Genomic DNA, 24,206 nt, shown 5'->3' with positions numbered 1-24,206 from the left:
TCTCAATTCGTCGAGCTGAGCCGATTGGTATATAACACCGGACCTTCTATCACAAAATCGTCTTGGAGGAGAATATATAGCCTTTTCGTTACACCTTGGTGTACAAAAAAAAAGCAAAAATGGGTCACTTCGGATTATGGGTTCAAAAAATCTATTTATTGAAATGCACGAGAAATCAGTTTATTTTTAAGTTTTGTGGCTATGCAAACTTTTGTTTTAGATGAAAATGAATGGAGGTCCTGAAATAATAAATCAGAAATATGGTTCCTCTCCAATAATCTTCAGCATAGTCCTTATTTCCGCATATCAATCATGGAATCATGAACTTTGATATCCCTAAATCAGATATTTTGAATTTTATTTCTTGTCTGGAATGTTTCCTCTTCGGTCAACCAAAGCTCATTGGCCATACATCAAACCAAATAAATTATGAATGACATACTCTGCATATTCTACAGTGCATAATTGAAACGATCTATCTTTTGACCCGTACAGAGCAGTATCAGACAAAGGCCCGAAAAACCCGCAACCCACATACAAGAAGGTATAACACCGGCAACAGCCCCACCATCCAAATCAATGTGAACAAATCAATAACCGAAGCAAAGAGTCTGATACGTTTGAGCATATTCCATTTCGAATAAACATTAAACAACTTTTCGCTTTTGCTCGATTCACTCCCACCCCCAGAAGAAAGCCTGTGTTGAGGATATCTTTTTCCAAGTGCATATGATGGCGATGTTTCCCAAAAAGAATCCGAATCAGTCAGGCTGTGATTCAACCTTTCAGCATCTTCACCTGAGAACCGAAGTCAGGGTTAGGCGGCCGGAACGTGAATGTTCATTCGACAATACGGGTTCTTGCATGCTGGTGTCAGAGAGATGGAGAGTAGGGTGGCTCAACAAAGCGTTTTGAAGGTTGCAAAATCGATATTCTGCGATAATGGCTAGCTACAGGTTGCGACCCAATATGCCATACATCAACTTGGTGTTCTATTAGTTATTGACTGAAAGCCTTTTTATGCACACAAGCTGAACTGATACACTGCGTCCTGGTGATGAAAGAATATGTCTCACCAGAAAATATCCTGAAACTACTAAAAAGTGTGCCAAGAAGCCGTCTGAAAATTTAAAGTTAAAGCCCAGAATGATTCTTCATTGCTAAGGATGTTTCATAGGGTGTTAAGGTTACGATCTACATAAAATAAAATAGTGATTCTCCCATAACTTCGGAAGGCAAATTCCGGTTTATTTTCAAATAGCGAACAAAAATCGATCAATTCAAAGATCGGAAAAGCATGTCACTTTTTTTCACTCATATTTTTTCACATTATTTTAATTCATCTAGCTAGCAAATAATGTAAAATAGCTAGCAATAGGTTTTCTGAAGTACTTCAGTATTTGAAGTATCAGACCAGTCCGAATTAAATCACGAGCTTTCTTTTTGATCGAGTTCATCGTGTTTCTTCCACTCCGCATTTCTTGGACGCTGTCTCAACCGTTCCATCACAGCTGCTGCTTGACAGCTCTCCTGGTTGTCTGTCACATCACCATGGTGATGTTCGTAAGTAGGATCCCGTTTATGTCCTTACGCGGTATAGTTGTTCCGTTTCTTCACGGTCTCGATCTTCCTGTTGGCGTTTTTTCCTCCGGAAAATCAAGTTTTTTCTGTTCCGCGCCCGTACCATTGTGCGGTGTTGCTGCAATATCGCCCATGCTGCATTCTTCTCTTCCACTAACTGCCCACATTCGCCGTCATACCATTCGTTTCTTTGATCCGGGGGCACAGTGTCACACTATTTATAACTATTAAATTAAACTAGTACCAAAGTTATGACGAAAACGGTGTTCCGCACCACATTAAATGCGAGTAAATACTAGGTGGAATATTTGGGACACCCTAATAGATAACGTGGTTGTGTGTATTGGATTTGGATTCAAATATGTTTCGCCAAACATTGAATCGACAGGAGCGAGGCTCTTGTGCTTTCCGCTCAGATTCCCCCCACAATCTCTGCTGTGCGGTAGCACTTGGTTCCGGGTATACAGCAACAGTTTCTTCAAAAAAAAAGCTCGACTCAACAGCAGAAATGTCTGATTCAATACACTTTGGGTGGGCTCGTACCCTTCTCACAAACATAATGCGATTCATTGTCCGTCCGGAGCTGCTAGGAAATGTTATAAATTTCCATGATTGGATGAACTGCTTAGTGGGTCAAACGAATACCTTCAAGTTCAAGCTGGAGGGCCCCGAAATTGAATTATGGAGAAGAAATGTCACATTCGAAACAGCTGATTCATATTTGTAGAGTATCCTCCTAAAAACATATTTTTAATCCTCTTTGCATCCAAAGTGTAGAGCAATGATGTAAACAGATTTCTCTTCTTCTATCCTGAAGCTCTCAAATAGATTTATATTACAAATAAAAAATATAATTTGTGCAGAAACTGCAACCGAGCTTTCAATTTCTAGTTAGTTTTCTCACTATATCGCTCACGAATGATATGAAAAACAAAGGGAACTGCATACCCATACACTTTGTATCCAATCCTCAGTATAAATCAATGATATAAGCAGATTTCTCTTCTTCTATCTTCTTCTTCTTCTTATTGGCATAACATCCCCACACTGGGACAGAGCCTCCTCGCAGCTTAGTGTTCATTAAGCACTTCCACAGTTATTAACTGCGAGGTTTCTAAGCCAGGTTACCATTTTTGCATTCGTATATCATGAGGCTAGCACGATGATACTTTTATGCCCAGGGAAGTCGAGACAAGTTCCAATCCGAAAAGTGCCTAGACCGGCACCGGGAATCGAACCCAGCCACCCTCAGCATGGTCTTGCATTGTAGCCGCGCGTCTTACCGCACGGCTAAGGAGGGCCCCTTAATCGATGAATCATTTGAATCTAGAATCTTGCTACTTGCTACTCACCATTCATTCTCAGTGATCAATGCACGTCAGTTCTATGATTGCCAAAATTGAACGACTGAACGAGGGAACTAGCTATCGTTATTTTTATTCTTTATTATGAAGTTCCGCCAGGAATTCCTCCGGAAGTTCCGCCAGGAATTCCTCCGGAAGTTCCGCCAGGAATTCCTCCGGAAGTTCCGCCAGGAATTCCTCCGGAAGTTCCGCCAGGAATTCCTCCGGAAGTTCCGCCAGAATTTCTCCGAAGTTCCGCCAGGAATTCTCCGGAAGTTCCGCCAGGAATTCCTCCGGAAGTTCCGCCAGGAATTCCTCCGGAAGTTCCGTCAGGAATTCCTCCGGGAGGTTCCCCCGGAATTCCCCCGGAAGTTCCGCCCGGAATTCCCCCCGAAGTTCCGCCAGGAATTCCTCCGGAAGTTCCGCCAGGAATTCCTCCGGAAGTTCCGCCAGGAATTCCTCCGGAAGTTCCGCCAGGAATTCCTCCGGAAGTTCCGCCAGGAATTCCTCCGGAAGTTCCGCCAGGAATTCCTCCGGAAGTTCCGCCAGGAATTCCTCCGGAAGTTCCGCCAGGAATTCCTCCGGAAGTTCCGCCAGGAATTCCTCCGGAAGTTCCGCCAGGAATTCCTCCGGAAGTTCCGCCAGGAATTCCTCCGGAAGTTCCGCCAGGAATTCCTCCGGAAGTTCCGCCAGGAATTCCTCCGGAAGTTCCGCCAGAACTTCCTCCGGAAGTTCCGCCAGGAATTCCTCCGGAAGTTCCGCCAGGAATTCCTCCGGAAGTTCCGCCAGGAATTCCTCCGGAAGTTCCGCCAGGAATTCCTCCGGAAGTTCCGCCAGGAATTCCTCCGGAAGTTCCGCCAGGAATTCCTCCGGAAGTTCCGCCAGGAATTCCTCCCGAAGTTCCGCCAGGAATTCCTCCCGAAGTTCCGCCAGGAATTCCTCCGGAAGTTCCGCCAGGAATTCCTCCGGAAGTTCCGCCAGGAATTCCTCCGGAAGTTCCGCCAGGAATTCCTCCGGAAGTTCCGCCAGGAATTCCTCCGGAAGTTCCGCCAGGAATTCCTCCGGAAGTTCCGCCAGGAATTCCTCCGGAAGTTCCGCCAGGAATTTCTCCGGAAGTTCCGCCAGGAATTCCTGCGGAAGTTCCGCCAGGAATTCCTCCGGAAGTTCCGCCAGGAATTCCTCCGGAAGTTCCGCCAGGAATTCCTCCGGAAGTTCCGCCAGGAATTCCTCTGAAAGTTCCGCCATGAATTCCTCTAGAAGTTCCGCCAAGAATTCCACCGAAAGTTCTGCCAGCAATTCACCCGGAAGTTCCACTAGGAGTTCCCCTGGAAGTTCCGGCAGGAATTTCTCCGGCAGTCCCGCCAGGAATTCCTCTGGAAGTTCCACCAGGAATTCCTCCGGAAGCTCCACCAGGTATTACTCCGGAATTTCCGCCAAGAATTCCTCCGGAAGTTCCGCCAGGAATTCCTCTGGAAGCTAGAGATGCGCCAGCCCCGGCCTGAAAATCTCTTTAATCAATAAAAAAAATAAATAAATCCTCCGAAAGTTCCATCAGGAGTTCTTCCGGAAGTTCCACCAGGAATACCTCCGGAAAATTGATGCAAAAATTCTCCGGAAATTACTCTTAGGATCTGTCTCATTTGGAGAATTAAACTGAAATTAAACTTAAAAGTGACATTTCAATAATTATCGAATAACCCTGCTCGCAGAGCAAGATTACTTTTGACAGATATCGAATCATTTTGTATCGATGTCTTATTGGTCTATCATACGATGATAAAGTGGTGACCGGAGTAGTTCAGTTCTGCCGTGCAGTGATTAAAATAAATTAATTGAGTGTGAAAGTGATATAGTGCCGCAGGAAAAGCTTTTCTTTGTGCGCCCATTAGTGCAGTGTAACGAAATAATCAAAAGACAAGTTTCGTCTGCTGGTTATTTTCGTTCAATTTTGGTTTTTACAGCCCCAGCCGCTGCTGGCGGCAGGTAACATTTTGATCGTTTTTATTGTTTCTTTGTGTTTAGTGCTGTCTGCATGGTACCGTTTGTTTGCTGCGTAAGGCACAAGCGAGATGGTTGAGTGTAGTGAGTGTGGTATGGGGGTTCTGCCCAGTGATTTACCAATGAGTTGTTCTGGTTGTGGTTGCGCTAAAGTGTACCACTACAAGTGCACGTCCATAACCAAATCATTGGCAAAGCTGGTCACAGAGAACGTGAATGTTGTTTTCAAGTGTGATCATTGTTTGTCAAGCCAGTGTTGTGGCGAGCAGAATGTTTTGCTCTCGAATGTCCATAACCTCGAAGAGGAGATGAAGAAAATATCTTCGCTTTCTGATTCGATCAGTGGCATTCAAGATCACATTACTGCTCAGATGAACATCGCGTTGAAAGACGGGATGGATCAATTGGGGAAAAGGGTACAAAACGCCCTCGATGATGCAATTGGTGGATTTCGGGATTTAATTGGAAATGAGTTGGATAATATGAAAGGTTCATTTTTTCAATTTAATGCGAACAATAAATTAAGGGCTGTATCGAAAATAAGTTATCCACAATGTTTTTCTTTCAAATTATATAAAAATGATGTTTTATTTAAAAAAAGCGATGATTTCTTTATTGTACTAGATTGAACTTGAACACTTTGGAGCTTGAATACAAATAATATTATTCCTTCACGAATTTTCGAATTTTGGATCGCACACCTTTCATCAAGTTCCGGACAAGTGATACATCACATTTTTTGGACGCTTGGGTCCAAATTTTTTTGAACTCCTGCATATTCCCAGCGGCTTTACCAGTCTTTTTGAAGACCCTCTTCACAATTGCCCAGTAACGTTCGATAGGCCGAAGCTGAGGACAATTTGGTGGATTGATGTTTTTCTCAACGAAATCTATTCCTTTTTCCGTGAGCCAATTGAGGGTTGTTTTAGCATAGTGCGCCGACGCTAAATCCGGCCAAAATAGTGGGGGGTATTGTGCTTTTTATACAAAGGCAGCAACCTCTTCTGCAGACACTCCGATCGATAAATTTCCGCATTAATAGTTCCGGTGGTGTAAAATATGGTAGACTTCAAACCGCAGGAACATATTGCTTGCCATACCAGCTCTTTTTTTACCAAATTTCTCCACTTCAATCGACCTGTCTGCATCGCTTACATCCTCCCATATGGCGGCAGTATAATATTGTAGACCTGGAAGAGTTTTTGAGTCCTCTTTCACGTACATCTCGTCGTCCATCGAAATGCATGCATCCGGTCGCTGCAGAATTCGCGAATACAATATCCGGGTACTTGTTGCTGCACGCTGCTTCTGTTCTGCGCTTTGTTTGGCAATCTTCTGTTCTTTCATGGTCTTCAGATTATTTTTTTGCTTGATACGTTGGATCATTCCGACGCTCGTTCCTGCTTTTTTAGCCAAATCACGAATAGACATTGACTTACATATTCCTTCTTATCAGCGAAACCACTTTCTGATCCAATTTCGGGTTGGAAGATCTGGGTTTTCTGCCTCTTCCTGGCAGGTCATCCAAAGTGTAGTGTTCCCCGTACTTGTCAATGATGGCTTTTACACTCGCGTGATGAATTCCAAATCGTTTCGCCAATGTTCGCACGGTTATACCCTTTTCACTCAGCCATGTGTCCAACACTTTTTTCTTCACTTCCTTTTCAATGCGCGACATTTTGGAATCGATAAATTTAAACCGTGCAAACAATTAAACGAACGAAAAATGACAGTCAAATGAACAACAGGAGGTGATAAATTTGTTGAAAGCATCACAAATACATGCATACAACGCAAATGTATGTGGATAACTTATTTCCGATACACTCCTTAGCTGCAATTAATGTTATGCAAGGTTCATCAAGCTCGACTTCGGAGTCGACAAGAAATCCCAGAGGCAAGAAGCGTAAAGTTCAGGAATATGCCGACGAGGCATCTGATGATGTAGTTGAAGAAATAATTAGTTTCGCGGAGGTTTTGAAGAAAAACACTGGGAATAAAAACAAAAATAGTAAGATCAGAAAAGAAAGTACAACCAATAATGAAGTAAAGGGTGCTCGTAAGACTCGCCCTGTCATAGTGATTAAGCCGAAAGAGTCCAATCAGGATAGCGATGTTACTCGAAGCTTTTTGAATTCTAAACTGGATCCTAAAACACACAAAATCAGTAACTTTAGGAACGGGAAAGACGGCTCTATAATTGCTGAGTGTGCAACAGGCTACAATATTGAAGTTGTGAAAAATGACATTCAAAGCAAGTTGGGAGAAAGCTATAATGCTGTTGTTCCATCATCGGTGCCTAGATTGAAAGTGATGGGTATGAGTGATAAATTTTCTTCGGATGACTTCATTCAGATCTTGAAAGATCAGAATGAAGACATCGCTATTAATGATGTCAAGGTCGTTAGGATGTATGAAAATCCACGTTTCAAGTACAACAAGTACAACGTGATAATTGAAGTCGATAAAGAAACTCACAGTTGTTTGTTGACCGCGAAAAAGGTAAATATAAGGTTTGATCGGTGCCTTGTAGTTCCGGAAATTAGTATCTTGAGATGTTTTCAATGTGGAGAATTTGGGCACATGAGCACGGATTGCAAAAATAGCACTGCGTGCTCCAAGAGCAGCGAAAGTCACAGAACGTCCGATTGCACGTCAACTGTATTGAAATGTATTAATTGTGTAAAAATAAATAAAGAACGTAAAACTAACTTGGACGTTAACCATGGTGCATTTAGTACTGATTGTAAAGTTTTCAAACGGTTATTTGATCGAAAAAAGAGCAGCCTACGTTTCAATGAATAGCAACCAAGTTCCAGTAGTAATGTGAACCAATTCGATAGTTTGTACTTGAATATTGCTGGGTTATCCACAAACTACGTTGCTTTACGTAAGATTGTGGAAGATAAACGTCCATTTCTAGTATTCTTATCTGAAACGCATATTGTTGACATGGAAGCTTTTGATCAGTATAGTATTCCGGGATACAGTGTGGCTGCTTGCTTATCACATTCGAGACACACTGGCGGTGTTGCTATTTATGTCAAAGAATCAGTTCAGTTTAAGCTTCAATTAAATGAAGTCTGTGACGGAAACTGGTTCTTGGGCATTACAGTTGTTCGTGGCATGAAGACGGGTAATTATGCTGTTTTATACCGTTCTCCCAGTTCAAGTGACCAGCGTTTTGTTGAAATTTTAGAGAACTGGTTGGAGATGTTCATTGACTCTAGTAAATTAAATATACTCGCTGGTGATTTTAATATAAATTGGTGTGACATCCATGATTCGAATCATTTGAAACGATTAGCAGATTTTTTCAATTTAAAGCAAAAAGTTGTTGAACATACGCGTATTTCCCGGCACAGTAGGACATTAATTGACCATGTTTATTCTAATTTTGATTCTATTAGTGTAGAAAAAATTGTGAATTGAAAATAACCGATCATGAAACACTAGTGATTAACGTTGATGACAATAGTAGTAATTATAGTAATGTAATAAAATTGAAGTGCTGGAGGAAATATTCGAAACAAGCTGTTTCGGGCCTTGTCGAAAGAAGCGTGGATTTTCATTCAAATGCCGGTTCTTTAGATCAGAAATCAGCTGTTCTTACTGATGTTTTAAAAACCTGTACCAATCAATTAGTTAAACACAAGTATGTATCTTTAAATAACTCGAACAGCTGGTACAATTTAAATCTATTGCGTCTGAGGCGTAAAAGAGATAAATTGTACAAAAAGTTTTGTAGAAGTAATAGTGATAATCATTGGAATAGGTATCAGGTGGCGCGGAACAAATATTCGCAAACTTTGAAAAGCACACGTTGCGAATACATTCAGAGGAAAAATGATCAACATCAAAACAACAGCAAAGAGTTATGGAAAATTTTAAAATCTTTAATGAAAAACCTAGTTCTTGTAAACCGCGGTCCATAACCTTTCATGGCACATTAGAGCAATCAGAAGACGTAATTGCAGATAGTTTTAATAAATATTTCGTAGAAAGTGTTTCATCAATTAACCAATCTATCGCATTAGTTGATGAACCCGACGAAATAAAGCAGCCGATTAATGTTAATTGCAGATTTGAAGGCTTTCACCCAATAACAATGGAAGAACTTAGGGAAATTTGTTTTAATATGGGAAAAACGGCTGGAGTAGATAATGTAAACGCAAATGTTATACAAGGTTGCTTTGAAGTCATCGGACACAACTTGCTGGACCTTATTAATGAATCATTGCAAACTGGGCACGTGCCACAAGTTTGGAAGGAATCTCTTGTGATTCCTATACAAAAAGTTGCTGGAACGATTAAAGCCGAAGAGTTTCGTCCCATCAACATGTTGCACACATTAGAGAAAATTTTAGAACTAGTTGTTAAAGGCCAGCTATTAACTTATTTGAATAACAATAGCTTGCTGATACCGGAACAATCGGGATATCGAGAAGGTCATTCTTGTGAAACCGCATTGAATTTGGTATTGGCAAAATGGAAAGAACAAATGGAGCGTAAAGATACGATTGTTGCTGTGTTTTTGGATCTGAAACGCGCTTTTGAGACAATTTATCGGCCCTTGTTGTTGAAAACAATCAAGCGCTTTGGAATTTCGGGTTCTGCATACAAGTGGTTTGAAAGCTACTTGGCTGACAGAACTCAACGGACTGCCTTTAATGATTTTGTTTCGAGTCCCGTGGAGAACACTCTCGGCGTGCCACAGGGAAGTGTATTAGGGCCCATTTTATTTATTATGTACATCAATGACATGCGGCGAGTTTTACGATTTTGTAACATAAATCTTTTTGCTGATGATACCGTTATATTCATTGCAGCTAAGAATTTAGATGACGCCGTCCAACACTTGAATGAAGATTTACGTTCTCTAAGTAGATGGTTGAAATACAAACAGTTGAAATTAAATATTAGTAAAACCAAGTTCATGGTAATTTCACGGAATCGATTAAATGCAGACGTCTCTGTTGTAATGGATGATGATACGATTGATCGCGTGCGGGAAATTAAATATCTTGGCGTGATTATTGATGACAAGCTAAAATTTGGTACCCATATTGACAATGTCATCAAGAAAATTGCCAAGAAGTACGGAATATTATGCCGATTGAAAAAAGATTTAACGATTGCTAGTAAAATATATTTGTATAAATCAATCATCTCCCCTCATCTCGACTTTTGCCCTTCCATCCTTTTTCTGGCTAGTGAAACACAAATATCGAGATTACAGCGTTTGCAATATAAAATAATGCGTTTGATTTTGAGATGCAATAGGTTCACTTCCTCAACATTTTTGTTGGACGCCTTGCTGTGGCTGTCGGTGAAGCAAAGAATTGTATATTTAACTATGGTGTTCATTTTTAAAGTAATTAATGGTTTGCTGCCTCGATATTTGTGTGATCGAATTGAAAGAGGAAGTGACATACATAGGTATAAAGGCTCCCCCAGACCTAAGCGATTTCATCACCGCGACGGCGACAACTAGTCGCCGCGATCCTATCGTTGGGTCGCTGCAGGCAATGTTCTATTTACGCTTCCATACCAACGGCGACAAAATCGCTGTCGCCAAGCGATAGAATCGCTACGCGACTGTCGCGTCGCGTTTGTTTGGGGGAACCTTAATACAAGACACGCGGATGATGTAAGAACGCCTTTCTTTTTACATGGTGCTTCACAAAATTCATTGTTTTTCAAGGGTATAAATGTATTCAATTCGATGCCTACACAGATCAAACGTGCAGAAACACTAACACAGTTTGAGAGACAATGTATTTCACACATCAAAGCTGCTTTTTGAACGGCTGCTCGACAAGTTTTTATAATTGACTAAATCTTGACGAAGTTGTGACCAACGGATGTTTAGCTGTAATCTGAATTATTTCTTATTTATTGAGGCATTAATTGACTACAACGATCGCCTCGATGATGATGATGGATTTTATATTTTTGACGTAATTTTAAATTGAATCTTTTTTTTGTGTAGTCTACAAAAGTTTGATCCTCGCGCGCGCAATACAGATGTTTATAATTTATTCCAATCATTGACATTTTTGAGCTGTTTGTGTGATGGATGAAAGTGAATTTTGAATGTCTAGTAATTTGTAGAAATAGATGATTGGCCTTGGCTACCTGGTAGATTGTCTTTGTACGCGATAGAAGACGAGCTTTTGATATCGACGGAGAGGTATCACAAGTTTAGGCGTTTTGTTGTCGAAAATCAAAATAAATGCTGAAAGATACTTCCGAGATGTAGATGCGGTTTTGTTGGCAAGACGTAAAGCGGTTCCTGGCGAAGCTTTTGAAATCTGTGCGAGAGGTATCACAAGTTTTGCATTTCTGTAGACCTCGAGGTATCACTACCGGTGTTTGCTAAGTGATGAATCAAAACTGCAGTTCATTTTTTTTAAATTTAGTTTTTTGCTGTATAGCGATGGACAGTATTAGAATTTATATCTGTAAAATAATCGGATCGTTTTTTTTTGTTATTGGCAAATCTGATTAAATTGATCTTAATTAATTATCTAAAAGATAACTCGTCTAGCTCAAACCTTTGTAGGGGTATGTGGCGGGACCATCATCATCATCATCATATTGGAATTGCTGGGTAGCATAAGCCATTCTTATGGCCGGGTTATTTGCTAATTTTTGAACTGTCACTTTTAAGTTTAATTCTCCAAATGAGACAGACCCTTAGTATCCAGGCGGAAATTTCTATAGAAATTAATAAAAAAAATTCTCCCACGGCGAAAGCAGTCTCAATAAGTACCAAATGCGTTTTTTGCTCCTACATCCGACTAATCGAAATGTTGGAGCAAAACACATATTTGCAACTTATTAAAACTGCTTTAACCGAAACACTTAATCTTAATCTATACAACTTCAGTCTTCAACCCCCATATGACTTCTTCAGAAATATCTGCCAAAGTCTCCTAAAAATTCTTCAGGTACTACCCCCAAATTCCATAAATGGCGCGGTCAATTCTTCTTGTAGGAAAATGAACGATGATATTTTTGTTTAACAAACCGAAGGAGTTCCTGAAAGATTTCAAGAAATCAAATCCTAGGGGATTTATTCAAGAAATTCTCCAACACGGTTTTTACACTAACTTAGCTAGAAATCAGCTCCATCCTGGATACAATTGTGGGTGGGTTCAATGATTTAGATTTAAAGATCTTACCGAAAATGAGAATGAATTCTCTATATGTAATTGGAAATATGTTAATTAAGGGGTAATTCGAATACGACGTCCGAGGTTTTAAGGGAGGGAAGATCAAACATTTGTTTTTGTTATAATTGAATTTTCAGTAAGAACTAGATAAAATTTTTGAAAAAATATTCAAACTCTTCAGCTTCAAAAGTCTTTTAATAGCCATCAGCGTGGCAAGGACGTATTCGGCGGTACTGCGTGGAAAATTTTCGTACGGTAGCACACCGTCTTATTTTTTACGGCGACGCACAGGTCTACTCCAAATATGCGCAATAAAATAAACGTAAATTTACAAAATGTTTCTGGCTATGTAGCATTTAGAGTGAAAAATTCAAAATTTGTGCATCCTTCGACAAAGTTTTTTGTCGGTGTCTTATACCAATTTCCCCTATAGCAGCAAACGGTGAAGGCATATGAGAGATGGCATTTCCTGGAAGTAAACATGTCGCCAAATAATATATAAAAAGAAACAGTACAAAACGAAAGCTCGGTTAGATAAAATGTGAAACATACGAGAGCATTCATGTTTTTTGTAAACATACCGACATGCATCGGGCAAAAATATATTTATACGACTCTTCAAGGAATGTTTACGGAGCGATACTTGATTTGGCTGATGATGGCAGTGTCATCACTTGTCGCCAATCGTCGAAAAGCCGGAACCGGCGAATCAGTGGAAGGCGGTAGTGGGGAGTTGCTTCCTGCTGAGAGAAATTTGAAAAATGATAGCCACGAACGAAAGAGTCCAATCCATTTTTGCTGAGTTGTGTTGCCGTTTGCTGTCAAATTCAAGTGTACGGAAAATTGTTGTCCTGATGAAAATTGATTATACCTCTGTGTGAATGTGTGATTTTCTTTTCTCGTCTTGTTGCAGCTACGACACCCGAGTGAAACCCAACGAACCGCCGTCGCACTGGAGAGACGGCTCCATCCTGGAAAATCGTGCCAAATTCAAGCTCCAGGAACGGGACAAGAGTCGGGCAGAACTGGTGATCAATCCAGTTCTGGTAAGTATTTAATAACTCGTCTAGCGTGTTCACGATTTCAAGACACATAGTTTTCAGGACTCCAAGACACATAGACACAATAAAGCTTATAAGTTTTAGTTTAAACCTAAATATATTAAATCTTATTGTTTGACGCCGTAGTCTTCAACAATAATAACACAACATGCTTTGTTTGATAAATATAGGTAGCAAACGTCTTTCTGTCAGAAATAGAATGTTTAACCAGAAAATATCCCGAAGCAATTGCCTGTAACGAATCAAGGGAAGTCCAATATTATCCTATTTCAATTTGTTATCGACTACGAGAACGACCCTCCGGGGAAGCGAAAATCAAGCAAAATAATCCACCACAAATCTCCCGTCCTCCGTTCCGCCGAACAAAAGTAGGAAAATGTTAAAAGCGGCAATAGTAAACAGTTCGAAGGTTTCACAGATCTGCCACCGCCGGGAATTGATTTCCCCTCTGCAGTTGGTCGATGGTTGAAGCAAATATGAATGAATAAAAGTCGTTTCAGCTATTCGTGATTGGGATCTAGCCTTGGAAGTCAATTTTCGGGGGAATCGGAAAGCCATCGACATGGAGAAGGAGCAGCGTGGTTCATTAGAGTCTTCGGTGAAGTGACTTACAAATTATTGACGTTCTACGTTTTGACTCTAGCTAGGGACTGGCATGATTCACTGCACATATTCCCTACCGAACATTGATTCGACATATGAAGTACACACGCTAAAATTAAAAGTAAGTAGATAGCAGTAAAAAATCTTTTTTTTTCCACAATCGAGCTTATCAGCGCTTATGTATCTGCGTCAGAAATTATGTATCTGCGCAGCAACTGCTCTCATTACGTTATTTCGAAGAATCAAACCAATGAAATAAAGACTGGTTGGGTCCCGAGCATGACAACTCCTCGCCCCTCCTGGTTCATCCACAGGATAATTGCTTATTGGTGAGGACCTTTCTCGGTCTCATTTCGAAATATCGAAAGCAAATCAAGAAAAGCGAATTACCCACTTCCTAGTTTCATTGTTCGTTCAAGACGGGAAGTTATCTTGTGCAAATTCTAATTTCAGGTCACCCTCGGAGCCATCCCCAGTCAGCGATTCCAATCATTTTCCTTCAATGCTCATTCATTTGGAATCATGACAAAAATTGAAAACTCCCGGCAACCGACCTACCTATTATTAGCCTCAGTCAACCGTCTCGTCCTCTATTCCCAGCAGTGAATGGTAAAACATCTCCGAAAAAAAAAACTCGGCTCGAATTCCGAAAAGGCATAACATGGTTCGAATGTCCGCTTAATGCGAGCATTTCGCTGATTGAGGGAAATTCCGGGTAGACGCCATTATTCTCATATTTAAAATCGATCTCTATTTGCGTAGTACTGGGGATGACTGGCGGCTTCGACAGGTGCTATTATGAGATGCTTTGGAATACCAAGAATGATTACCTAAAATATTTCAATACAGAAACTTCTTAATGGTTACATGCTAATGAAACAGATAAGCATTAGCTGGTTTCTTTATTTTAAATTCCGAATGCTATTATGTATACATTTTTTTTCCTTTCGGGAAAAATTTAATGCTTACTGGAAAATTGGGTTTTTCAATTAGTTCCCGTTGAATGCAACGGAGCAGAAGAACTCTTTTTTGGGGGAAATTAAAGTTTACCCAAATTGTTCTGAAGGGTTTGATGTAAGCCGTATGTATTTTGGAATAGAATATGATTACTTTGAAAAAAAAAACCGTGATTAATCCTCCTAGCGGTGTTGGAGCCTTTCTCGTGCAAAAAAAAAACTGTAAATATGAAAGAGTGATTTTTATGCGCATCAAAATAGTGTTTTGGCCATAAGTTCGATCTGGCCAATTTTTAATAGCATTCGATGGGACAGAATCGAATGGAACCTGTTAAGAGTAATGAACTATGCTAAGTTCCAAAAAGTGCCGAACCAATTTTGTACTCATACACATACACACATACAGAAATAACGTCAAAAAGCTGGACGTGAAAAATGTACCCCTCGTGTCAATCCCTGTCCTTCGAATTAATCCCTTCAAAACGATGTTGAATGGCAAGCATGAAAGACCATCATCCTGCCGTGACCCTCTGCGCGTTTCGGATGTACTCGAGAATGACCCTGAAACTTGAACCACGCACATCAACCGATCCACCGTCACCTTGACCAACCGTATCAGTTTATCCAGAAATCCGTTTTCGTGCATTAGCTGCCATAGCTGGTCCCGATCGACTGTATCATATGCGACTTTGAAGTCGATAAATAGATGATGTGTGGGCACGTTGTATTCTCGGCATTTCTGCAATACCTGACGTACGGCGAACACCTGATCTGTGGTAGAGCGTTCACCCATAAAGCCCGCCCCACGAACTCTCTTGCAGTAGGTATTATAGTCGGCAGCATAAAATTTAGGAGAGTACCTTGTAAGCGGTGTTCAGTAATGTGATTGCGCTGTAGTTGCTACAATCCAGCTTATCGCTCTTTTTGTGGATGGGACACACTACAACTTCCAAGTGGTGTTAGTGTGATTGTACAAATCGTGGGAGGCTATACAACGCTCAATTGAATTGGTACTTGGGATTAGTACCTTTTTCTATACGACAATGGTATACCTGGCCGCGTCCTTACAATCACTGAAGGAAGAGAAGGAATGTTAGTTCAACATCTGCTAGTGAAGACGCAGGGAGCCCATAGTACCTTAATAGATGTCTCGGGAAGAAAAATTTGTGTTAGTGGGTAAGGTGAATAATAGGAATCTCTATGCGACAATATAGAGCGTTTGTCAAAAATAGTAGTATATGCTGAACAATATTAAAATATATTTATTAATTAACTTACGAACCGTCCAAATCAGAACAAAGCAACCCGGATCTTACAAATGTTCCGCATCATATATAAAACATGTTCAATCGTACACTTATTTACCGAACGTTAAAAACAGAACCACAAACTCGGATTTCACGAATGTTCTACGTCCTACCTAAAACACGTCCGATCGCGCACCAATTATTTACTCACTCGACCTCGCGAACTATCTGCTTACTGAGCAGAAACACGACAAAATAGGCACTGATTGGATTTCATTTCGCCCGCACAGAATAACAAAATCAGCCCGAGCGAACCATCTTCATACTGAGCAGAATCACGACAAAACAAGCACCTTCATAAAGAACTAAAAATTCATCACAAAAACCAGGAAATTGTCAATAAAGAAATCATAAGCAATAAATGAATCTTCTTCTTCTTTTTCTTCTTATTGGCATAACATCCCCACACTGGGACAGAGCCGCCTCGCAGCTTAGTGTTCATTAAGCACTTCCACAGTTATTAACTGCGAGGTTTCTAAGCCAGGTTACCATTTTTGCATTCGTATATCATGAGGCTAACACGATGATACTTTTATGCCCAGGGAAGTTCGAGACAATTTCCAATCCGAAAGTTGCCTGGACCGGCACCGGGAATCGAACCCAGCCTCCCTCAGCATAGTTTTGCTTTGTAACCGCGCGTCTTACCACACGGCTAAGGAGGGCACCAAGCAATAAATGAATATAAAATTTAAAAAAAAAAACCATGAATAAATATACAATTTAAAAAAATGCCATATTTCCCTAATAAATATTTTTTTTATACATATATTAAGACTTTTAAAAGCAGAAGATGCAATTATAAAAGAAAAATGTTCTATAAAGAAATTTTGATTTCTTCCAAAGAAAAAAATACAAAATTGCCATAAATAAATCAATAAGTATAAACTATAAACAAAATTTTAAACAAATAAAAAAAAAGGAAGCATTTGGTTGTTGCAACCTTGACCAAACCGCGAGTCTTCCGATTCTCCAAAACCAACACTATTGTGTAAAAACCATGAAGATTTTTATTAAAAACATGTCTTCGGCTCCATGAAAATTTTTAATCGATTGGTTGAAAAAAAAAATGAAAATCGATTGAAAAATGAATGACTTATTGGCTACTAAAGTCTATCTTTTTTTTTTTTGCGACGCGCTCATTTTTCAAACTAGTGAAGTGTACCTTTGCATCCGTATAGGATTTTTTTTTCGGCGGTGATAGATGATTTTAAGCCTGCGGAGGCGGCACAGGGACGCGGATCGGCGTGGGCTAATTGCAAGCGTTAAAATTTCCTCAGAAGTACCTCAATGACTTCCTTAGGATTTTTTTCCACGAGTTCGATGGAAAGTTAATCAAGAAATTCCGCTGGCTATTTCTTCGGAAGTTTCTCCAGGAATTCTTCCGGAAGTTTCTCCAGAATTTCGTCTGTAAGTTCCTCCAGGATTTCGTCCGAAAGTTCCTCCAGAATTTCTTCCGGAAATTCCTCCATGATGTCGTCCGGAATGTTCTCCAGGATGTCGTCCGGAAGTTCCTCCAGGATTTCGCCCGGAAGTTCTCCAAGAATTCGTCCGGAAGTCCAACCAGGAATACTTCCGGAAGTTCCTGTAGGAATGAAAGACTCCACATTTCATTCACTTCCATTATAATCACTTTAAATCAAGAGATACGTACTTTTTTTCTACTTAAAAACTTCTTTAGTGTTTTGTTATATAAAAGCCTTTAACCTCTGTAACATTTCCCTTCAGACGCTCAATTATAATTAATCCTCCAGGATTTTATTCAGAAGTTCTTACAGGATTTCGTCAATAAATTCCTCAAGGATTTCATCCGGAAGTTCCTCCATGATGTCGTCCGGAATGTTCTCCAGGATGTCGTCCGGAAATTCCTCCAGGATTTCGCCCGGAAGTTCTCCAAGAATTCGTCCGGAAGTTCAACCAGGAATACTTCCGCAAGTTCCTGTAGGAATGAAAGACTCCACATTCCATTCACTTCCATTATAATCACTTTAAATCAAGAGATACGTACATTTTTTTTCTACTTAAAAACTTCTTCAGTGTTTTGTTATATAAAAGTCTTTTAACTCTGTAACATTTCCCCTAAGACGCTCAATTATCATTAATCCTCCAGGACTTTATCCAGAAGTTCTTACAGGATTTCGTCAATAAATTCTTCAAGGATTTCTTCAGGACGTTTTTCCTGGATTTCGTCCAAAAATTCTCCAGGATTTTGTCCGGCAGTTCCACCGGGATTTTTTCCGAACGTTTTCCAGGATTTCGTCCAGAAATTCCTCCAGGATTTCGTCCGGAAGTTCTTCCAGGATTTTGTACGGACGTTTTCCAGGATTTCGTCCGAAAATTCCTCCAGGATTTCGTCCAGAATTTCCATCCGGAAGTTCTTCCAGGATTTTGTCCGGAGGTTCCTCCAGGATTTCGTCCGGAACTTTCACCAGGATGTCGTCCTCCACTCCTCCAGGATTTTGTCCGGAGGTTCCTCCAGGATTTCGTTCGGAACTTTCACCAGGATGTCGTCCTCCACGCCTCCAGGATTTCATTCCGGAAGTTGCTCCAGTATTTTGTCCGGAAGCTCCTCCAGGGATTCGTCCGGAAGTTCTTCCAGGATTTCGTCCGGATTTTCCACCAGGATGTCGTCCGGAAGCTCCTCCAGGACTTCGTCCGGAATTTCCTCCAGCATATCATCCGGAATTTCTCCCAGGATTTCGTTCGGAGGTTCCTCCAGGATTTCGTCCAGAATTTCCTCCTGGATGTCGTGGATGTAGTTCTTCCATGATATCGTCCGGAAGTTCTTCCAGGATTTTGTCCGGAGGTTCCTTCCGGATTTCGTCCGGGTTTTCCCCCAGGATGTCGTTCTCCACACCTCCAAGATTTTGTACAGATGTTCCTCCAGGGTTTCATCCGGAAGTTCCTCTAGGATTTCGTCCGGAATTTCCTCCAGGATGTCGTCCTCCACGCCTCCAAGATTTTTTCCGGGAGCTCCTCCATGATGTCGTCCGGAAGTTCTTGCAGGGTTTTGTCCAGAGGTTCCTCCAGGAATTTATCAGGATTTTCCATCATGTCTTACGGAAGTTCCTTCAGAACTTCGTCCGGAATTTCTTCCAGGATTTTGTCCGGAATTCCTCCAGAATTTCGACCGGAAGCTCCTCCAGGAATTTGTGGAGAAGTTCCTCCATGATGTCGTCCGGAAGTTCTTCCAGGATTTCGTTCGGAGGTTCCTCCAGGATTTCGTCCGGGTTTTCCTTCAGGATGTCGTCCTCCACGCCTCCAAGATTTTCTCCGGAAGCTCCTCCAGGATTTCGTCCGGAAGTTCCTCTATGTTGTCGTCCGGAAGTTCTTCCAGGATTATGATCAGAGGTTGCTCCAGGATTTCGTCCGGAATTTCTCCAGGAATCTGTGGAGAAGTTCCACCATGATGTCGTACGGAAATTCTTCCTGGATTTCGTTCGGAACTTCCTCCAGGATTTCGTCCGGATTTTCCTCCAGGAGGTCGTCCTCCACGCCTCCAAGATTTTGTACAGAAGTTCCTTCAGGATTTCATCCGGAAGTTCCTCTAGGAGTTCGTCCGGAAGTTCCTCCAGAATGTCGTCCTCCACGCCTCCAAGATTTTTCCAGGAAGCTCCTCCAGGATTTCGTCCGGAAGTTCCTCCATGACGTCGTCCAGAAGTTCTTCTAGGATTTTGTCCGCAGGCTCCTCCGGGATTTTCTCTTAATTTTCCAATAGGATGTCCTCCTGAAATTCCTTCAGGACTTCGTCCGGAATTTCCTCCAGGATTTCGTCTGGAATTCCTTCAGGATTTCGACCGGAAGTTACTCCAAGAATTCGTGGAGGAGTTCCTCCATGATGTCGTCCTCCACACCTCCAGGATTTTGTCCGGAAGTTCCTCCAAGATTTCGTCCAGAAGTTCCTCCAAGATTGCATCTGGAAGTTCCTCCAGGATTTCATCCAGAAGTTCCTCTGGAAGTTCCTCCAGGAATTTCCAGCTTTTTCGAAATATCACCGTGAATTCCTCCAGAAACTTACCTGTGGATTATCAAGATTTTTAACGGATATATCACTAGAATTTCCACCAGTTTTTCCTCAGGCAATTTATCCTGAAATTCGTCCCTTCCTCTGAATTTCTTTCGAATCTCACATAAAAATTCTAACGCAACTCCTACCCACCCCGGGTATTCTTCCGGAAATATCTTTGGTAGGTTTTCTAGGTAAACTTATGAAGATTCAATAGCGGGAATCCCTCCAGGTATTTCCTAAAACATTCCTCCAAGAAGGCCCCAGGAGAATAATTTTGGAATTTTTCAGTAATTCCTTCAGAAACTTCTCTTGAAATTTTATATTTGAAGTTCTCCCGGCAATCTCCACTAAAATATTTACAGAAATTCCTTCCGAAAGTTCCCTGCTTTTTTCCTGGTTTTCCATTCAAATTTCACCCCTAGAAATTCTTCCACAAATATCCCTGCCTTCTCTTTCTCGTGTTTCTCCAGGAGTTTCCGATTCCAGTGCATTTTTCATGAGATCTCAAAAGAAATTCCCGTGGAAATTCTGAAGAATTCCCCGAAAAAAATTTGCAAAATTATCCAAGGAAATTTCCGAAAAAAATTGAAAGAATTTCCCCAATAAAACTCTAAATAAATTTAAAAAATTAAAAATTACCAAGGAATTACCTAAGACTGTTCGAAGAATTTTTGGGGGGTATTCCGACGAAAGCATCGAAAAAAAATCCCAAATTCCCAAGTGAACTGCGAAAAATTGTCCGTAGGATTTTCGAAAAATGAAATTTCCGAAACTGTTGCCGTCGAAATTCTGAAGAGAATCAAAAGAATTTCCTGGGAAAAAACCCCATAGAAATTTTTCTTGGAAATTTCGGATGCATTTCTCATGAGCATGAGCATGATGACCGTGCATTTCGTAGTTGCTACTCCGTGATCAACCGAACAATCGCAATTGCACAGGAAACCAATGGATGGAGGAAGCATGGGATTTGCTCTCCAACCTCAATGTGCACAGTCCGAGAGTTCTAGTATTTTGGATGGTCGATTACGGCGCTGGCCTCGTCCACACGGTCATCGGGGATGGGAAGGAATTGATGATGCAGTCACTCGCCCACTGCAAGCCGAGAACACCTCTGCACTCGCCACGAGTTCCTGCGGAATTTTATTGGAATCTGGGGGTTAGGTTCTATGGCAGAGGTACGTCTTTGTTAACGGGTTGCAAATGTGGTAGTAATGAAAGGGAGATGTATTCTAAATGGATGCCGAAACGAGTTTTTTTATGCTCATTTCGAATTCTAACAGTTACCTGCTAGAACTAATCAAGTTGTAGGTATAGGGAAGAAGATAGAAATTTCGGATGCATTTCTCGAGGAAAAAGTCAAAACATTTTAGAGTAAATTCCGATGCGTTCCTCAAGCAAATTCTTACGCATTTATTTATTTTCAGACTAAGGCCGGAGTGGCCTGTGCTGCACATAAAAGACTTCTCCATTCAGCTCGGTTCATGGCTGCACTTCGCCAACCACGCAGTCTGCGGAGGGTCCGCAAGTCGTCCTCCACCTGATCGATCCACCTTGCCCGCTGTGCACCTCGCCTTCTTGTTCCCGTCGGATCGTTGTCGAGAACCATTTTCACCGGATTACTGTCCGACATTCTGGCTACGTGCCCGGCCCACCGCAGTCTTCCGATTTTCGCGGTGTGAACGATGGATGGTTCTCCCAACAGCTGATGCAACTCGTGGTTCATTCGCCTCCTCCACGTACCGTCCGCCATCTGCAACCCACCATAGATGGTACGCAACACTTTCCTTTCGAAAACTCCCAGTGCGCGTTGGTCCTCCACGAGCATCGTCCAGGTCTCGTGTCCGTAGAGAACTACCGGAAATTCTTACGCATAATTTACGATAAACTTTCCAAGTAAATTGCGGAGAATTTTCCTAGCGAATTTCAAAGACTAAGCCGCGGGAATTCAAAATATTTTAGCGTGGAAATTCGAAAGATTTTCCTAAGGAAATTTAGAAGAGTTTCTCGAAGATATTCCAAATACCCAATACCCAAATAACAGGGAAATTTCAAAAATTTAACCAAAGAAATTTTGAAGAATTTCCTGGAAATCTCAACTAGTCCACTCCGTTGCTAATACTAGGTGTTATGTATTCAGTCTGTGCGATATCAGGTCAAAGACGGTGATCCTGTCTTTCTCTTGATTCCATTTTTCGCATTTCTCATTTTTCATCTTCCTCTTCTCACTTCTTATATTCCACTTCTCCCTTTTGATTTTCATTTGTAGATTCTCATTATCTGTTCACGTCTCGCTCTTATTTTTCCTTTTCCACTTCGCACTTCTCGTTTCTTGTTTCTAATTTCTCACTACTCTCTGATCATTTAGAAATAGAAAAAAAATCTCACTTCACAATTCTTTTTACTCACTACATATTCCTTACTCCTTTTACTCACTTTTCACTACTTGCAACTGAAGGATTTTCGCCCAAACGGCATTCGGCTTCACGCCTCATTCGGGGAAATGGCATGCGGCCAAAAGGCGTTCGGTCAAACGGTATTCAGTCAAATGACCTGACAATGACTGTCACATCACGATTCAGGTGGTCTACGTAGTGCTGTCGTCACCTCTAAGTCACCAAATAGGGGCTCGTAAGAAGCATCTTCTTTCTATCCGCACATATGCAGGCTGTGCCATGTAGCACATACGTGAATTGTACAACTTTTTATAAAACTTCCGTGTGGTATCAGTGCGGTACGGTAAACATATAAAAAAAATCTTATATCTGAGGAAATTTTCAATTTTTTTTTTTTATTTTATTTTAAGTAATTTCTTTCTCCCTGATTCATTTACAGGTTTCAATTTTCTAAAAAAATATTTTTAAACCGCTTACGCAGGGCAGGCACATTTTTTCATTAATATTTCGAGAAATATGAAATTGCTGTTAACGGCTAATTAAAGCATTGTAAAATGGTTCATTTTAGAGTGGCTAAGCTGCTGTGTCTTGGTATCCACATCGTTCGCAACCCTTAAACCATCAATAAAAACAACTGTTTCCATACTCTTTCCAGAAAAAGGATGCCGGAGTGTTCCGTTGTCGGGTGGATTTCCTCCTATCGCCTACCAAGAATAGCAACGTTAACCTAGAAATAGTGGGTAAGTACCGACTCGTACCGTTCTTTGACTATGCATGTTGCCCCTTGTTGTTGATGTTTGAAGGCGTCTTTTGTTCGGATAAGCACTATTACGAGCAGCAGATATGCACGCGAATGCCTTCGGTAGTAAATAGGAATGTAGTGACTGATTCTACTATGAAACCACAGGAAAGTGAGCAGTTTCTCAAAATCAAATCGTTGTATTGTTCAAAAAAGAACTCTAATGTGGAATACTTCCAGAATTCCTGTCTCATAGAATATGTTTCAACAAGTTCACAAGACCTCATAAAGACTGGTGCCAACAAGGGTCCTTTGATGATTCAAAACTTCTTTCAAAATCTCAATCCTTGAACCCTCAATTCGTTTCAAACCTCCATACCGATCCTATGTTCAAAGCAAACAAACTAAACATCGATTTTTTCCACACAGTTGCAGCCATCACCAACATTTTGCCGTCTTTCCATTCCAATCCGTTGGTTGGTTGCATTGTGATGCGATGCGGAATGATGCTGGCAAGAAAGCAACTAGAAAGCGATTCACTTTTCCGCCCGGCTGCGTCATAGGGCAAATTGAGAGGATGCAACTGGTTCACCTTGCTTGCCCGAACCTCCTTGCCGAGAGTCGGCAGCAGCCGAGTTCCGTGGAAGAGAGAAGTGCAGCAAACAGCTCAAAAGCATTTGCCGGTTCTTTGTTCGGCGGTCGTCATAGTTGTTGCTTACTCGAACGGCATATCAGACTAAAATGTCAGTGCAACAATTTTCTCGTTATTTAAGTCAGTTTTTCCTACGTCATAACCAAATGGAAAAGTTCAGTCGGGAAGACTGTGAAAACAAAAACAATTGTATATCAACGCCTTGAAGTGTTGAAGAATGCATCTTTCTTGGTTATTGAAGTCGATTTCCCGACACTATTTTTTGTTGCATGTGTCTTTCTTTCACATGTCTTCAGGCTTTTTACAATATTGAAACTAATAAATCCTGATAACAGTTTTATTTCATTGTAAGTGCAGTTCGTAGAAATTTTAATTCCTCCGCAATCGAT

At 41.0% G+C, this 24,206-nt stretch overlaps 1 protein-coding gene across 1 annotated transcript in view; it reads left to right on the top strand.

The window, feature by feature from the left end:
• Nucleotides 1–24,206, top strand: part of LOC134227305 (contactin-4) — a 1,204,188-nt gene that overhangs the window by 608,669 nt on the left and 571,313 nt on the right. The window contains exons 4-5 of the mRNA XM_062708688.1: nucleotides 13,014–13,146; nucleotides 23,082–23,166. Of these exons, the coding sequence (XP_062564672.1) occupies nucleotides 13,014–13,146; nucleotides 23,082–23,166 (218 nt within the window). The remainder of the gene's footprint in view (nucleotides 1–13,013; nucleotides 13,147–23,081; nucleotides 23,167–24,206) is intronic.

Source organism: Armigeres subalbatus, chromosome 3, assembly GCF_024139115.2.
Source record: "Armigeres subalbatus isolate Guangzhou_Male chromosome 3, GZ_Asu_2, whole genome shotgun sequence".
NCBI lineage: Eukaryota > Metazoa > Arthropoda > Insecta > Diptera > Culicidae > Armigeres > Armigeres subalbatus.
Note: the sequence above shows the minus strand (reverse complement) of the source record. Positions and strands in the feature narration are given on the sequence as shown.